This window comes from Hemiscyllium ocellatum, chromosome 14 (genome assembly GCF_020745735.1).
Source record: "Hemiscyllium ocellatum isolate sHemOce1 chromosome 14, sHemOce1.pat.X.cur, whole genome shotgun sequence".
NCBI classification, from domain to species: Eukaryota; Metazoa; Chordata; class Chondrichthyes; order Orectolobiformes; family Hemiscylliidae; genus Hemiscyllium; species Hemiscyllium ocellatum.
Genome location: NC_083414.1, coordinates 36678121 through 36693965, shown reverse-complemented (window position 1 = coordinate 36693965; position 15845 = coordinate 36678121). Strand labels below are relative to the sequence as shown.

The following is a 15845-nucleotide window of genomic DNA, read 5'->3' as shown; positions in this document are numbered from 1 at the left end:
CTGAGTACATAAGAGATGATTCTTCCCAGCAGATGTACTTAAAACTACAGGTGTTTTCAGTTTTCTCTCCATTTCTTCTGTCTCAGCTAGAAAGACTTAGTGTGTGTGTGTGTGTGTGTGTGTCTCTACACTGAGGCCTTAGCTACCTGTACAGGTTGACTGTACAGGGGCTTGTCGTCAATCTGTTTAGCGAACACCACTCTCAAAGTGTATACATAGTACCTTTTGATGGATGGCTAGTCCTTACAATTGGATAGAACAGGATTTGGAAGTTACTGAAAACAAATTTTTGTTGTGAATAGTATCATAAATATAGCATTTTAGCACATTCATCAATATTTCACAAGCTCAGCAAGAGCCTCAAATTCAAGGTGCTTTATTACGATAAATTTGTTCTCAATTATGTCTCACTGAAATGCAAGTGTACGTTGTATGTGACGGTTCAGCACATCTTTTAAAACAGACACGCATAGTTCATTATATACAAAGTCATGATGTGATATCACAGTCAAGTGTTGATAGAAAGTTTTTTTTAATAGATTTATTTTTCCTGAAAAATGTCTACTTTTGCCATAGACTTCTGCATGTACGGGTAAACCTTAAAATGAATTTGTGAGAAGTAATGTAAGTTTGTCCTTTTTCAATTGCAATCTCCCATGAGTTTAAAATTTAAGACCATAAGAAGTAAGAAAACAAGTAGACTTTTCCAATCCTCAATCATGACTGATCCAACATTCCTTACTTTCACTTTGCTGTCCTTTCCTTGTAATCCTTGATTCCCCTGCTGATAAAGGATTTATCTAATTCAGCTTTATATATACGCAAGGAATTTGCTCCCATGTTCTCTGTGGTAGAGTTCCAATGACTCATAACCCTCCTAGAGAGGATATTGGGCGACACGGTGGCACAGTGGTTAGCACTGCTGCCTCACAGCGCCAGAGATCTGGGTTCATTTCCCGCCTCAGGCGACTCTGTGTGGAGTTTGCACATTCTCCCCGTGACTGTGTGGGTTTCCTTTGGGTGCTCTGGTTTCCTTCCACAATCCAAAAATGTGCAGATTAGTTGAATTAGCCATGCCAAATTGCCCGTAGTGTTAGGTGAAGGTGTAAATGTAGGGGAATGGGTCTGGGTGGGCTACGGTTAGGTATGGACTTGTTGGGCCGAAGTGCCTGTTTCCACACTGTAAATAATCTAATCTAATTTAACTGTCACCCTGCCAGTCCACATGTTGACGTATCTTCTTGAATTGCTGCAGCCTCTGTAATAATAGAGTCTCAATAATGCTGCTCATTCAGTATGTCAGGGATTTTGACCTAGTAGCAGTTAAAGAATTGTAACACGTGCAACTTTGGATACACTATGACCTGATGAAAAATTGACAGATAATGGTGTTTCAATGCATCGACTGTCTTCTTACTCAAGGCAGTTAAACTACTGTTGCAAAATCTGTACGATAGCATTGTACAGCAACAATGAAAGGAATGGGTCTTCACAGGCTCAGCAATGAGGTGCACAGACTGTTTTGTCCTGGATGGTGTTGAGCTTGAGTGTTGCTGTCTCACCCATCCAAGCACATGAAGAGTGGTCCATCACATTTCTGGTTTGTGCCTCCATTGTGTTGAAGAGGTTTTGAGGAGTCATGAGGTGAGCTATTCACTGAACAATACCTAACATCTGAGCTGTTCTAGTAATGATGGTGTTGATTTAGCTGGCCCAATTAAGTTTGTGTCAGGATCCAATAAATGAAACAACCCCATAGGTAAAGTGTCAGAATTCTCATGAATAACTTTCATGGTTGATTTTTATGAGATCAGGAAAGTTTGATTTCACTTATTTTCACCATCTTTATGATGAACGTCTGTAGAAACCTCACTCGACACCTTGCAACTAGACATTTCAAATTCTCCTTAGGATTGGAAGATGTTTAAAGTGTGAGCAGAATTTTTTTAAAGAAGTGTTGCATTGACTTCTGGGTATCATGTGGTTTTCTATCTGTACATTACTAAAATGACTTTAATATTCCAAAGAGTTGTGTCAGGATGCAAAATGTTTCCAATGATCCTATGATAGCACTCCATGATCAACTCTATCTTTTCCTGTCTTTTTGGCTCTTCCTGATTCAGGATTTATAAAAACTGAAAAACTCTAAGTGTCAGTTTTTTAAAGATATATTTTTATTGACAAATAGATTTTTTAATATTGCAAAATTAAATGTCAGTTTTGATGATGTAGATTAGATTAGATTACTTACAGTGTGGAAACAGGCCCTTCAGCCCAACAAGTCCACACCGACCCGCCAAAGCACAACCCACCCATACCCCTACATTTACCCCTTACCTAACACTACGGGCAATTTAGCATGGCCAATTCACCTGACCCGCACATCTTTGGACTGTGGGAGGAAACCGGAGCACCCAGAGGAAACCCACGCAGACACGGGGAGAACGTGCAAACTCCACACAGTCTGTCGCCTGAGTCGGGAATTGAACCCGGGTCGCAGGCGCTGTGAGGCAGCAGTGCTAATCACTGTGCCACCGTGCCGCCCATGTAGTTTCATGTAATCTTGAAGACTAGAGTAACCAAGTCTTTGTGCTTAATTTCAAGTTTCATAAGTATTAATGTTGATAGGTTAAAGGTACAGCTTGAATTCCTTTTCTTAAGCACGTAACATTCTTACATAAACACTGATATCTTCTGAATTAGTGAAGGTTGGTTAAGTAAATGTTTCTCAGAGGTAAATTTAAAAATTGAAAATATGTAAGATCAATGCAAATGAAAGTAATTAATTCAATTATGCATCAAGTGAAACATGGGTGTAATTGGCTTATAACATCCTTTTATTTGAATTCTCTTGTGTTTACTTCTGTGGGGTGTATATATATTGTCCCAGGGCAATGTTTGAATTGATTTGGTAGAACAATGACGAAAAGAACAATACAAAAGTTATGCAGAGGAGGATGCAACTCATAAATTGATTACTCACATTGCTGTGATCAGAACCAGTTTAACTATTTATCAAACAAAAATTTTTAATAATTTGTATTGTCTGATTCCTCTACCCTGCACAAGTTTTCCCATACCATAAAGGTGGACAGGGTTCTTGCTCTCAAGTGACACCACAGAGGCCATGAAGGACTATGTCTTCAGCTTTTTTCTGTTGCCATTTCAATAATGCCCATTCCATGCACTTCTATCTGCGAATGACTCGGCTAAGTTTGGCAAGTCAAATTTAGGGATTGTTAAAAATCTTTTTATTGATTGTTGTTCTGAGGTATTGTGTTATAGGCTATCTTTATTGATTCACTCATAGGCTCACTATATTCATTAATACAAGATTCCCATTCATTCATTCATTCATAATCTTTTATTAACCCATTATTTACTATAACATGGCTTCATTCAGTCATTCATAAAACCGAGGATCGGTACTATCCAAATTTAAAAGCAACCCTTTCAAATCCATTATTGCATTTCCACACCTTATCAGTCCTTGCTCAGCATACAGAACAATACCATCCCCATTAAGTTTCCACAAAACATTATAATATTAATCAGCCATTACCAACCATCTCCTGGACCTGAATAGATTAAATATCTGTTAAATACCTTTTAACTGGGCCATTATCCCTTTAAGTGTTTGCGTGAAATTGTATGAATGAATGAAACTCATTCCAGCTAATAGTAAATAAATCTCACGATCTAGCTGCAGTTATCAGTTTAATATCCTTTATTCTTTTTTTAAGTATAGGTACAATTTTTAACTTATTTAGAGCATATAGGTCTAGCGTTTTTTACTAATATTTAAGAACTTAGAAGACAAAGGGCTAATACCTCCTAATTATGCAAGCAGACTGGACAGATGTCTCATCAGAAGTAGCAGCCAGCACTTAGCACATGGAGTCATTGAAATGTATAGCACGGAAACAGACCCTTTGGTCCAACTCATCCACGCCGACCAAATATCCCAACCCAATCTAGTCCCACCTGCCAGCACCCGGCCCATATCCCTCCAAACCCTTCCTATTCATATACCCATCCAGCTGTTTTTTAAATTTGTAATTGTACAAGCCTCCACCACTTCCTCCGGCAGCTCATTCCACACACGCACCACCCTCTGCGTGAAAAAGTTGCCCCTTAGGTCTTTTATATCTTTTCCCTCTCACCTAAACCTATGCCCTCTAGTTCTGGACTCACCCATCCCAGGAAAAAGACCTTGTCTATTCATCCTATCCATGCTCCTCATGACTTTATAAACCTCTATAAGGTTTATAACCTCTTCTGCGTCAGGCAGAACAAGGGAATCTTGAGTAGACAACACGTATGGTTCTTGGGGAGCAAACCTTATCTAAAATACTTTAATGCACTTCCACTAAAACTCCTACGATGGGGTGAACTATGTATGTCAAGGCAGATTGTCATTTAGTTTTCCTGGATCCTTTTATTAGTCACTATCTTGTTTTCTTGAATTTCAATGTCATTCCAAATAAAAATGACCACCCTCTAAATGTACCCAAGGATCTTTGGCTTTCAATGTTTCCCACTTGATTTTCTCAGTTTTGTTGCCAAATGTGGAAACTGAAAAATGTAAAACCATCTAAGTTGTAAATGTCAAGATTCTTAATTAGATCTGACAGGGCAGTTCTTCATGCTGGTCATGGATGGCTGATAACTGTAGAAATGGCAAACCTCATGATTTTGTCTGAATTGAATTGAATTCAATTTATTGTCACGTGTACCAAGGCACAGTGAAAAGCTTTGTCTTGCGAGTAATACAGGCAGATCACATAGTTAAGCAGTATAGACAGTAAATAATAGGTAAACAGCAAATAAATAGGTAATCTTGAATTTATCATAATGATGGCACCATCATTCTGAGCTTAACATATGAATTCAGGCATGGTTAGGAACACGGGACTGGGATATCATAGCAATTACAGAAACATGGCTCAGGGATGGACAGAACTGGCAGCTTAATGTTCCAGGATACAGATGCTATAGGAAGGACAGAAAAGGGGGCAGAGAGAGGGGGAGAGGCCTTTTTGATAAAGGATAGCATTACTGCTGTACTTAGGGACGATATTCCTGGGAATACATCCAGGGAAGTTATTTGGGTGGAACTGAGAAATAAGAAAGAGATGATCACCTTATTGGGATTGTATTACAGACCTCCTAATAGTCAGAGGGGAATTGAGAAACAAATTTGTAAGGAGCTCTCAGTTATCTGTAAGAATAATAAGGTGGTTATGATAAGGGATTTTAACTTTCCAAACATAGACTGGGGCTGCCATAATGTTAAGGGTTTAGACAGAGAGGAATTTGTTAAGTGTGTACAAGAAAATTTTCTGATTCAGTATGTGGATGTACCTATTCGACAAAGTGCAAAACTTGCCCTAATCTTGGCAAATAAGGCAGGGCAGATGACTGAGGTGTCAGTGGGGGAGCACTCTGGGACCAGTGACCATAGTTCTATTAGTTTCAAAATAGTGATGGAAAAGGATAGAGCGGATCTAAAAGTTGAAGTTCTAAATTGGAGGAAGGCAAGAACTTTCAAAAGCTGATTGGGGGCAGATGTTCACAGGTAAAGGGATGGCTGGAAAATGGGAAGCTTTAAGAAATGAGATAACGAGAATTCAGAGACAATATATTCCTGTTTCGGTGAAAGGAAAGGCTGGTAAGTGTAGGGAAAGCTGGATGAATAGAGAAGTAGAGGTTTTGGTTAAGAAAAAAAAAGGAAGCATATGTCAGGTATAGATAACAGACATCAAATGAATCCTTAGAAGAGTAAAAAGGCAGTATTAGTGTACTTCTGAGGGAAATCAGGAGAGTAAAAAGGGCAAATACAGTTAAGGAGAATCCAAAGGGATTTTATAAATACATTAAGGACAAAAGGGTAACTAGGGAGAGAATAGGGCTCCTCCAACACCAGCAAGGCGGCCTTTGTGTGGAGCTGCAGGAAATGGAAGAGATACTAAACGAGTACTTTGCATCAGTATTTGCTGTAGAAAAGGACAAGGAAGATACAGAATGTGGGGAAATAGATGGTGACATTTTGAAAAATGTCCATATTACAGAGGAGAGGGTGCTGGATGTCTTGAAACAAATAAAGGTGGATAAATCCCTAGAACTCTGTGGGAAGTTAGGGAAGTGATTGCTGAGGTATTTGTATCATTGTTAGTCACAGGTGAAATGCCGGAAGACTGAAGGTTGGCTAACATGGTACCTTTATTTAAGAAAGGTGGTAAGGAAAAGCCAGGGAACTCTAGATCGGTGAGCCTGACATTGCTGATGGGCAGATTGTTGGAGGGATTCTGAAGTGACAGGATTTATATGAACTGATTATGGATAGTCAGCGTGGCTTTGTGGGTGGAAAATCATGTCTCATGAACTTGACTGAGTTTTTTGAAGAAATAACAAACAGGATTGATGAGGATACAATGATAGGCATGATCTATATAGACTTCAGTAAGACATTCGACAAGGTTCCTCATGGGAGACTGGTTAGCAAGGTTAGATCTCATGGAATACAGGGAGAACTAGCCACTTGGATACAGATCTGGCTTGAAGTTAGAAGACAGAAGGTGATGGTGGAGGTCTGTGACCAGTGGTGTGCCACAAGGATCGGTTCTGGGTCCACTATTTTTGTCAATTATATAAATGATTTGGATGTGAACATAAGTTTGCAGATGACACCAAAATTGGAGGTGCAGAAGACAGCGAAGAAGGTTACCTGAGAGTATACAGGATCTTGATCAGATGGTCCAATGGGCTGAGGAGTGGCAGATAGAGTTACTTTAGGTAAATGTGAGCTGCTGCATTTTGGGAAAGTAAATCAGACTAATACACTGAATGGTAAGATCCTGGACAGTGTTGCTGAACAAAGCGACCTTGGAGTGCAGGTTCATAGTTCCTTGAAATGGAATTACAGGTGGATAGGATAGTGAAAAAGGTATTTGATATGCTTTCCTTTATTGGTCAGAGTATTGAGTAGAGGTGTTGGGAGGTCATGTTGCAGCTGTACTGGACATTGGTTAGGCCACTGTTGGAATACTGTGTGCAAATCTGGTCTCCTTCCTATCGAGAGGATGTTGTTAAACTTGAAAGGGCTCAGAAAAGATTTACAGGGATGTCTCCAGGGTTGGAGGATTTGAGCTATAGGGAGAGGCTGAATACACTGTTTCCCCTGGAGTGTCGGAGGCTGAGGGGCGACCGTATGGTGGTTTATTTAATTGTTAGGGGCATGGATAGGATAAATAGACAAGGTCTTTTCCTAGAGGCAGGGAAATCCAGAACTGGAGGGCATAAATTTAGGGTAAGAGGGGAAAGATATAAAAGGGACCTAAGGGACATCCTTTTCACACCAAAGGTGTGCGTGAATGGAAAGAGGTGCCAGAGGAGGCAGTGAACGCTGGTACAACTACAGCATTTCAAAGGCTGGATATATGAACAGGAAGGATTTAGAGGGATGTGGGCCAAGTGCTGGCAAATGAGACTAGATTAGGATAGGCTATCAGGTCAGCATGGATGGATTGGACCGAAGGGTCTGTTTCTGTGCTGTACATCTCAATGACTCTCTGAAAAGAACATGAGAATTTACTTCCCCATTCATGAGAAACCAAGTCTATCTCAAATCAAATTTGAACATGAGAAGCTTTCTTAATTCCTTTTTGCTTCACTGAGATCATCTTGTACTGCCACAATCTTGCTTTGCAGACAGATTTGATTCTTGAATCTGCACTTTCAATGACTCCTGTTACTTATTAGTCATAAACATAGCCACCACCCATGTTTCAGTAACCTCCCTTGGGAGATGAGTGATAACATAACAATGTAGTTAAATTTGGGAAAAGAAGTCCTGAGTCATCTCCAAATCCAAATGAGGAGGATATTAAAGTCACTATCCAATATATCTCCATAACACAGTCAATAAACTCAACACCATCAATACCTCATGTTAATACAGTGCCTCTGATAGAAGACCACTCCAGGATACAAGCATGGGAGAAATGAGACAGAAATATATAAATCTCAGGAGGTAAGGACACAAATCTATGGTGATAAACTCAAATAAATGTCCAAAAGCTTATTTAAAACAAAATTAGTTCTGAGAAGTTTTAAAGGCGGAGGAAGAAGTGGCAAAGTGCAGAAGTTTGGATTTGCAGCTGCAGTGCTCCAAAGTGTAGAGAAGGCAAACTCAGAGGAGCAGAGAATGTGAGCTTGGGCAGAGAGTTGCATGAAGTGAACCTGTGGAGAAAGTTCATCACAGAAATAATAAGCAAATAATATACCAACAAGACAAAACTCTTTACATCTGGGTAAGGAGTCACTGTGATATTTTGGGTTTTATTAGCTAACTTATCAAATTCAATTTCTACTGCGTTTTTGTTACACCACTGTCTTACAGTTTTACGAATACACACGGGCTTCAGCAATATATTTCCACTTCCCAAACTATCCGGGGGGGGGGGGGAAGGAGGTGGCCGATTGGGTAATGCTGAATAAAGTCAGCCTCTGCTCCAACTCCATTCACTTTTTGACATTTATCAACATTGTGGCTCAGGCCAATCTGTGGGGAACCCCTGTCCCGCCCACCGAGCCCTCTGAATGGACAGCTAGCTGATTGGACTTTGTTCGGGGAATGTTGTCAGTCACTGTGCAAACATTCGCTGCTCATAGATGGGACCTACCTTTTCTCGTGTTATTCACTGTTTCTCCAATTTTCAGTGGCTAGAAAATTTTCGTGAGTTATTTTGTTCCGTTTCACTTAGTTTAAATGAAGTAACAGGGACCTGCACGTATTGATGGGATATCTAAACAATGCCAAGTTATTCTGAGGTGAATTCCGGGTCACTGAGTTTAAATAGTTTTCAGCAGGTAATTTGTTTTATTGGCTCTTGAGTAGAATATCTGGGAACAGCCATGTACAGACTAGCAGCTATTCAGTAAACATTTACAGTCAGCTGCTTAACGAAATATTTAAAATTTTACTGTAGTTGTTTTAAGATGAACTCGACTTTTCACACTGTTGGTATTTTCTGTCCAATTTGGCCCCAGAGTTATTCTTTAAAGTAACCCTACATATTAAATTCTATCAAGCACAAACTTGGTATGGAACTTGATTCCAAAATCCTTTCAAGTAGTGAGTTTTAGATTTTTTTTAGCAGCCCACTGGAAAATAAACCTTATCTCCTATTAGGGCTTTTGTTATTCTATTTTAAATCTAAGGTTTCTGTTTTATTGTCTCCCTTCCCACAAGATGAGGTGAATGGAGCAAAGCTATAGAAACCCTTTAGTTGTTTTGAATAATTGTGAGGACTCCTCAACTTTATTTTGCTGTAAGGAAAACATGTGAAATCTGTCATGCCTCTGTATAGGAGAATGTTTTCATTCCTGGTCAACATAACTTTGTCCTCAAAAGGCCTTTGGTATTCTTGCTAAAGTGTGATCTTCACAATCTTATGCATGCAATATGTTGACTGAGACCAAACCAGAGATCTGTAAAAGACTAGAATATCTTTCTTGTTTTTGTAGTCCATGCCTCAATTAATAAAGTCTCACACTTCATATTATTTCCTAACTGCCTTATCAATCTGCCCTTTCTCCTTTAAAGTCTTGAGTATGCATGTTTCACTCTCCTGCATCCATTCATATTTAAAATAGGAACAAGACCATTTGGCCTTTTCACCTCTGACATTCAACAGTGTCATGATCTCCACTGACCATTCTGGACAAGTGACACTTCAAAATGAACCCAGGTTTGAAAGGTCGCATATTTAATTTTTACAGTTATTCAACATGGTGGTTAATCACTAAGGCATTCATGTGGGGCTGCAGATATCTTTTAACAATGGAACATAAGTCTTTTATACAAAAGGAAGAAACAAACAATATTTACATACAAGATAGCTAAAAGAACTTAACAAACATCAAAACAAAGATTCAACTGGTTTTCCAATACTATCCATAAGAAACTCAATCCCAGAGAAATATCATTCCATCCTCAACTTTTTAAAATATTCCTTTCTCTGACTTTCCTTAGTCTCTCTTTCTTGAACTTTAGAGACAATTTTAAGATTTCTTACTGGTTCCTATGACCTAAACTTGTTCCGTTTTTAAAAACAATTGAAGACTTCTATGCAAGCCCTCTTGGGCTGGAAGCACCATTGATCAGAAACCAGTTGTACTGTTGTGGCTGGTTCCCCTGAGCTAAACCAAAAAAATTAGGTCCCTTGCTTAGAGATATGGGTGGCACGGTGGCACAGTGGTTAGCACTGCTGCCTCACAGCGCCAGAGACCGGGGTTCAATTCCTGCCTCAGGCAACTGTCTGTGTGGAGTTTGCACATTCTCCCTGTGTCTGCGTGGGTTTCCTCCCACAATCTAAAAATGTGCAGGTTAGGTGAATTGGCCATTCTAAATTGCCCATAGTGTTAGGTGAAGGGGTAAACGTAGAGGAATGGTCTGGGTGGGTTGTTCTTTGGAGGGTCGGTGTGGACTTGTTGGGCCGAAGGGCCTGTTTCCGCACTGTAAGTAATCTAATCTAATGTGTAATGAACTCAATTCTTCTGGACTAATATTTTGAACATTCTGAAGTGAAAACTAAGCTAGTTGCCTTAATGCATTTGCATTACTTTCACAAACCCAACAATATAAACATTTTTATCCATTCGTGCAACAGGGGATCTCCTAGACATTTGAGCTACTACAGTCTTATTCTTTCCTGGAATTAATATATTTGGACCACTGTTCCAAATTGACTCTGACCTTTCAAAAAAAACCCTCAAAGAAATTACCTACATCCATCTGCTTCTATTTTGAAATTCAAATTTTAAAAAATTATGGATTTTCAATCCCAACAGAATAATGGCAGATCTTCTAGCTTGACTCTGCTTGGCCATCCTCAAATTCCTTTGTTTCTTTAGTACCCACCAATCTGTTGACCTCTGTCTTGAATGGGTTCAGTGACTGAGCATTTTTAGCTCTATGGGATAGAAAATTCCAAAGGTTTATCATGCATTGAGTGAAGAAGTTTCTTTTTGTTTATGACTTGGAGGTACTGGTGTTGGACTGGGGTGTACAAAGTTAAAAATCACACATCACCAGGTTATAGTCCAACAGGTTACATTCTCAAGTGAACTTGAAAATGTAACTTTAAGAATGTTCTGGGATTTATACATGAAAGAACTGAAATTACACCCTCACTCATGGAGCAAAGACATTTTTACTCAACTTAGTCTTAACTGACTAGCATCCTTATTGATTTTTCCTATTCCTCGGATGCTGCCTGACCTGCTGTGCTTTTCCAGCAGCACTCTAATCTAGACTCTGATTTCCAACATCTGCAGTCCTCACATTTGCTCACTCTAAAAGATGAGAGACTTAACAAACAATCCAGGTATTTTTCAGTATGTAATTTCAGTTACATCACACTGAACTTTTCCTATAAATTCTGTGCTGAAATCTAGTGCTTACAATTAAACCTGTTGGACTATAACCTGGTGTTGTGTGATCTTTTTGTTTACAGTCTTGAGTGGCTGACATCTCTTATTTTGAGACTGTTCTAAATTCACCAGCCAGAGGAGTCATTTCCTTAGCACTTACCATTTATTATAACCTATATAATACTGCTTCACCATTGTTTCTCCTGATGTTTATCACTCCACAATTAACAATATGGAATTGTATTGCAATGCTTCTGACAATTCCAATGCTTCTGTCCATTTTACTAGTCTGTGGCTTCTTGAAGCCTTACTGTTATCATTTTTAAATTTTAGCAGTAAATAGTGTCATCTGCAAACCTTAAAACTGTACTCCTATATGTCCTAGCTGAAAATGTGTTGCTGCGCTTTTCCAGCAACACATTTTCAGCTCTGATCTCCAGCATCTGCAGTCCTCACTTTCTCCTATATGTCCTAATCATTTACTTATAGACTATGTATTTATGATACTAACTTTCTGTATTTTCAAATATAGAAGATTGGTCCTAATACTGACTTTATGACCCCATGGTATATGTTGGTCCATCAAAAAAATATATTCACTATTACTGCTGCATATTATCATTTGTACCCAAGTTACACCCTGAATACTACGTTGCTTCTGTTTTTGAATATTTATGTTGTACTGCTGTTTTTCAATTGCTTTTTTTGAAATTGTTGTATACTTCTCCTGCATGCCCATTATGATCCCGTTCAAAGTTATAAAATAACCCCAATCAAGTTAGTCAAATGTGACTTGCCTTTAATAAAGCTGTTGTTGGCTGTTCATAATTATCTTACGCATTTCAAATGAAATTTAGTTTTCCCTATAGTAGCTTTCATCAGCTATCTAGAATGCATCATATCTGGGCCAAGTGCCTGAGTCAATTTGAGGGTCAACCATTTTCTAATCTCTCCATTGTACATTTTTTTAAATTATCCAATATCTCTGATCCCCTATACAATACTACAGTGTTAACTTCATTCTCTTCTGTGAAGACAGAAGCAAAGTACTTATTCGGCACCTCTACATTGCTAAAAGTGAGGACTGCAGATGCTGGAGATTACAGTCGGGTGTGTGATGCTGGAAAAGCACAGCAGGACAGGCAGCATCTGAGGAGCAGGACAATCAAACACTTTTTTGCCCGAAACATTGATTCTCCTGCTCCTTGGATGCTGCCTGACCTGCTGTGCTTTTCCAGCACTACACTCTCGACCTCTACTATGCCCTCATTCTCTCAGTCTTGGTTCAGTTGATAGCATGCTTCTGAACCACAGGGTTAGAGGTTCAAGTTTCACTCTCAGGCTTGAGTGCAAAAATCAAGGTTGACACTTCAATGTAATACTGATCTTGGAACACTTCATTGGAGATGCTATCTTTGAATTAAGATATTTAAACAGCGTTTAACATGGATGTAAAAGCATTATTCAAAGAAGAGCAGTAACGTTATTCTCATCTCTCCACTCAATATTTGTCTCTCAAACAGCATCACAAAAAAAACATATTATCTGGTCATAATCACATTACTGTTTGTGGAAGTTCACTGAGGGCAAATTGGCTGCTATGTTTTCGATGTTACAACAGAAACACATTGCATTGGCTGAAAAACACTCTATCCAGAAGGCACGACCAGTGCCATTATAAATGGAAGTCTTTCCTTTTGTTACTAAATCAGTCCCATCGTTCCTTAAAATATACATTTGCTATTTATAATTGTAAGGTTGGAGGGTTTCTTCTTATCTAATCTTTCACTTTACTCACTCTTTGCACTTTATCACTTCTCACGATGTATTCTATCTGGCTTTCAATTGCATTTTGAGTAATTTTTGAGAGAAACAATTTGCAAACATTTCCCATTGCTTCAGTGGTATCTGTTGGCTGCACCACAACAGAATCACATTGTTTGTTGCAGCATAAAATTAGGGATGATCAGGAAGTCCAACAAGCTAACTTGCAATATCCCCATTAATGCGAACAAAAACATTTCTTCTTTTTGTTTGATCAGAACAGACCAGTTCAATATTCTAACTAAAAGTATATTAACTTTTGTTTGTTAATTCAAATGGTGAGAGCATTAGTAGCTGGGTCAGCATTTACTGTTCATCCCTAGTTGAGAAGGTGGTAGTGAACTGCTGCCTTGAACTGATGCAGTTCATTTGGTGCATCTACAATCCTGTTAGGGAGGGAATTTCAAGATTTTGATTCAGCAACAGTGAATGAATGGCAATATATTTCCAAGTCAGGACGTGCCTGGCTTGGAGTGAACTTGCAGATAGCAGTGTTCCTATATATCCTGCTGCCCTTGTCCTTCTAGATCATGGTGGTAATGAGTTTGGAAGATGCTATTAACATGCCTTGGTGATTTTCTGCAACACATCTTTTGGACAGTATGCATTGCTGCTACTGAGTACTGATGATGGAGGAAGTGAATGCCAGTAAAGCTGACTCCTTTGTCCTGGATGGTGATTATCTTTTTGAATGTTCTTAGAGGTGCATTCATCCAGACAGGTGATAAGCATTCCATCACACTCATGACTTGTGTCTTGTAGGTGATGGACATGCTGTGGGGAATCAGGAAATGAGTTCCTTACTGCAGGACTCCTAGCCTCTGACCTGCTATTGTAATCACAGTATTGATATAGCTAGTCAAATTCAGTTTATGGTCAATGGTAATCTCTAAGATACTGATGGTGAGCGATATAGTGATGCCATCAAATGTCCATGAGTAATGTTAGATTATCTCTTGTTGGAGATGGTCATTGCCTGACACTTGCATGCTGAGAGTGTTACTTACCAGTTGTCAGTCCAAACCCAGATATTGTTCAAGTCTTGTTGCATTTGCTTATGGACTGCTTGAATATCTGATTACATGCGAGTGGCACTGAACATTGTACAATCATTGGCCAACATCCCTGCTTCTGGATGGAAGGTCATTGATGAAGCAGCTGAAGATACTTGGATCTAGATACTAGCCTGAGGAATTCCTGCAGAGATGTCATGGAGCTGAGATGACTGACCTTCACAAGCACAACCAGTGTCTTTCTGCCGGGTAAGACTTCAACCAGTGAAGAGCTTTTCCTTGATTCCCATTAACTCAATCTTACTCGGGCTCCTGATATCATACTTGGCTAAATACGGCCTCTTGCCTCACCCTGGAATTCAGTTGTTTTGAACCAAGCTGTAATGAAGTCATTTGTGAGTAGCCTTGTCAGAACCCATACCAAGGGTCAGTAAGCAGGTTATTGCTAAGCAAGTGCTGCTTGATAACACTGATGACCCCTTTGATCAGTTTACTGATGATCGAGAATAGACTAGGGCATTAATGGCCGATTGGATTTATCCAATTTTTTTTTGTGTACAAAATGTACCTAGACAATTTTCCACATTGTCATGTAGCTGTCAACATTGTGACTCAACTGGAACAGCTTAGCTAGGGTGTAGCAAGTTCTGGAGCACAAGGCTACAGTAATATTGCCAGATGGTTTTGGAACATGTTTTTGTGGTTCCTGCATCTTTCGCCATTTCTTGATAGAGTACCACGTGAATCAAATTGACTGAGAGCTAACATCTCTGACAAAGCCCCAGTTCTAATGGATTGCATCTGTGATAATTTAAAATAATCTGGGGAGGAAACAGTATTGTAGGGAGTGCTGGTCAGTTTATTGTACAGCAGCTCCCTGGTTTAAACGCTGAGCTTATGTAGTGGTGGTGAAAAACACAGGAAGCAGATGCTTCAGAGGCAAAGGAAACTCTGGATTTTATTAAAAACAAGCAAAATTGTGAAAAAAAAAAATATATATATAAAATCCCTGACAAGAAAATGAATATTTACCAAAAAAATGCAATGCATCAAGAGAAATGTGACTTGTCTGATAGCCACTAACACCTCAATTAACCCTTGCAACATCAATTTAGTATAGTGGCTTTTTAATTACAGAGAGTTGTTAATTACTAGATGATGGGAAAAGAGAGAGAGGAGAGGAAACGCGAATCTTGGGGTCCTATCCTGCTTCCCTTCTTTGGGGGTGCCCTGCACCATCAGCCCCGAAACCCACCCTTCCTACCCTATCTTACTGAGCTGGGACAGAGGGTCTCGATGATCTTATGCTCACCCCCAAAGTGGCTTTTGTTGGCTTGGACAGTGGTGGGTGTCCCTGGCGCTGCCCCTAGTCAGTCTCTCTGCTTTCCAGTCAGTACGTGGAGGTTCATGGATGAGAAGATCGCTCACGCTCCTTCCTTTCCTGAGTCTGTGACTGGCTGTGGCTGATTTCTTGATGCTGGCTGGACTACTGGTTGAACCACACCAGAGATCAGGGTTCCCCAGTTATACTGACTGTCGATTTCCATTATTTCCCACCAAATCTGGATTTGA

At 39.5% G+C, this 15845-nt stretch overlaps 1 protein-coding gene across 2 annotated transcripts in view; it reads left to right on the top strand.

Annotated features, from left to right (window-relative positions):
- The window catches only part of LOC132822356 (protein FAM107B-like), a 198563-nt gene that overhangs the window by 101313 nt on the left and 81405 nt on the right, over positions 1-15845 (top strand). The window contains exon 1 of one of the 2 annotated variants that reach the window (XM_060835656.1): positions 8659-8737. The exons of the other annotated variant lie outside the window; for it this stretch is intronic. Coding sequence (XP_060691639.1) covers positions 8674-8737 — 64 coding nt within the window. The 5' untranslated portion in view covers positions 8659-8673. Of the gene's footprint in view, positions 1-8658; positions 8738-15845 lie in introns of those variants that run through there. 2 annotated transcript variants of the gene reach the window in all.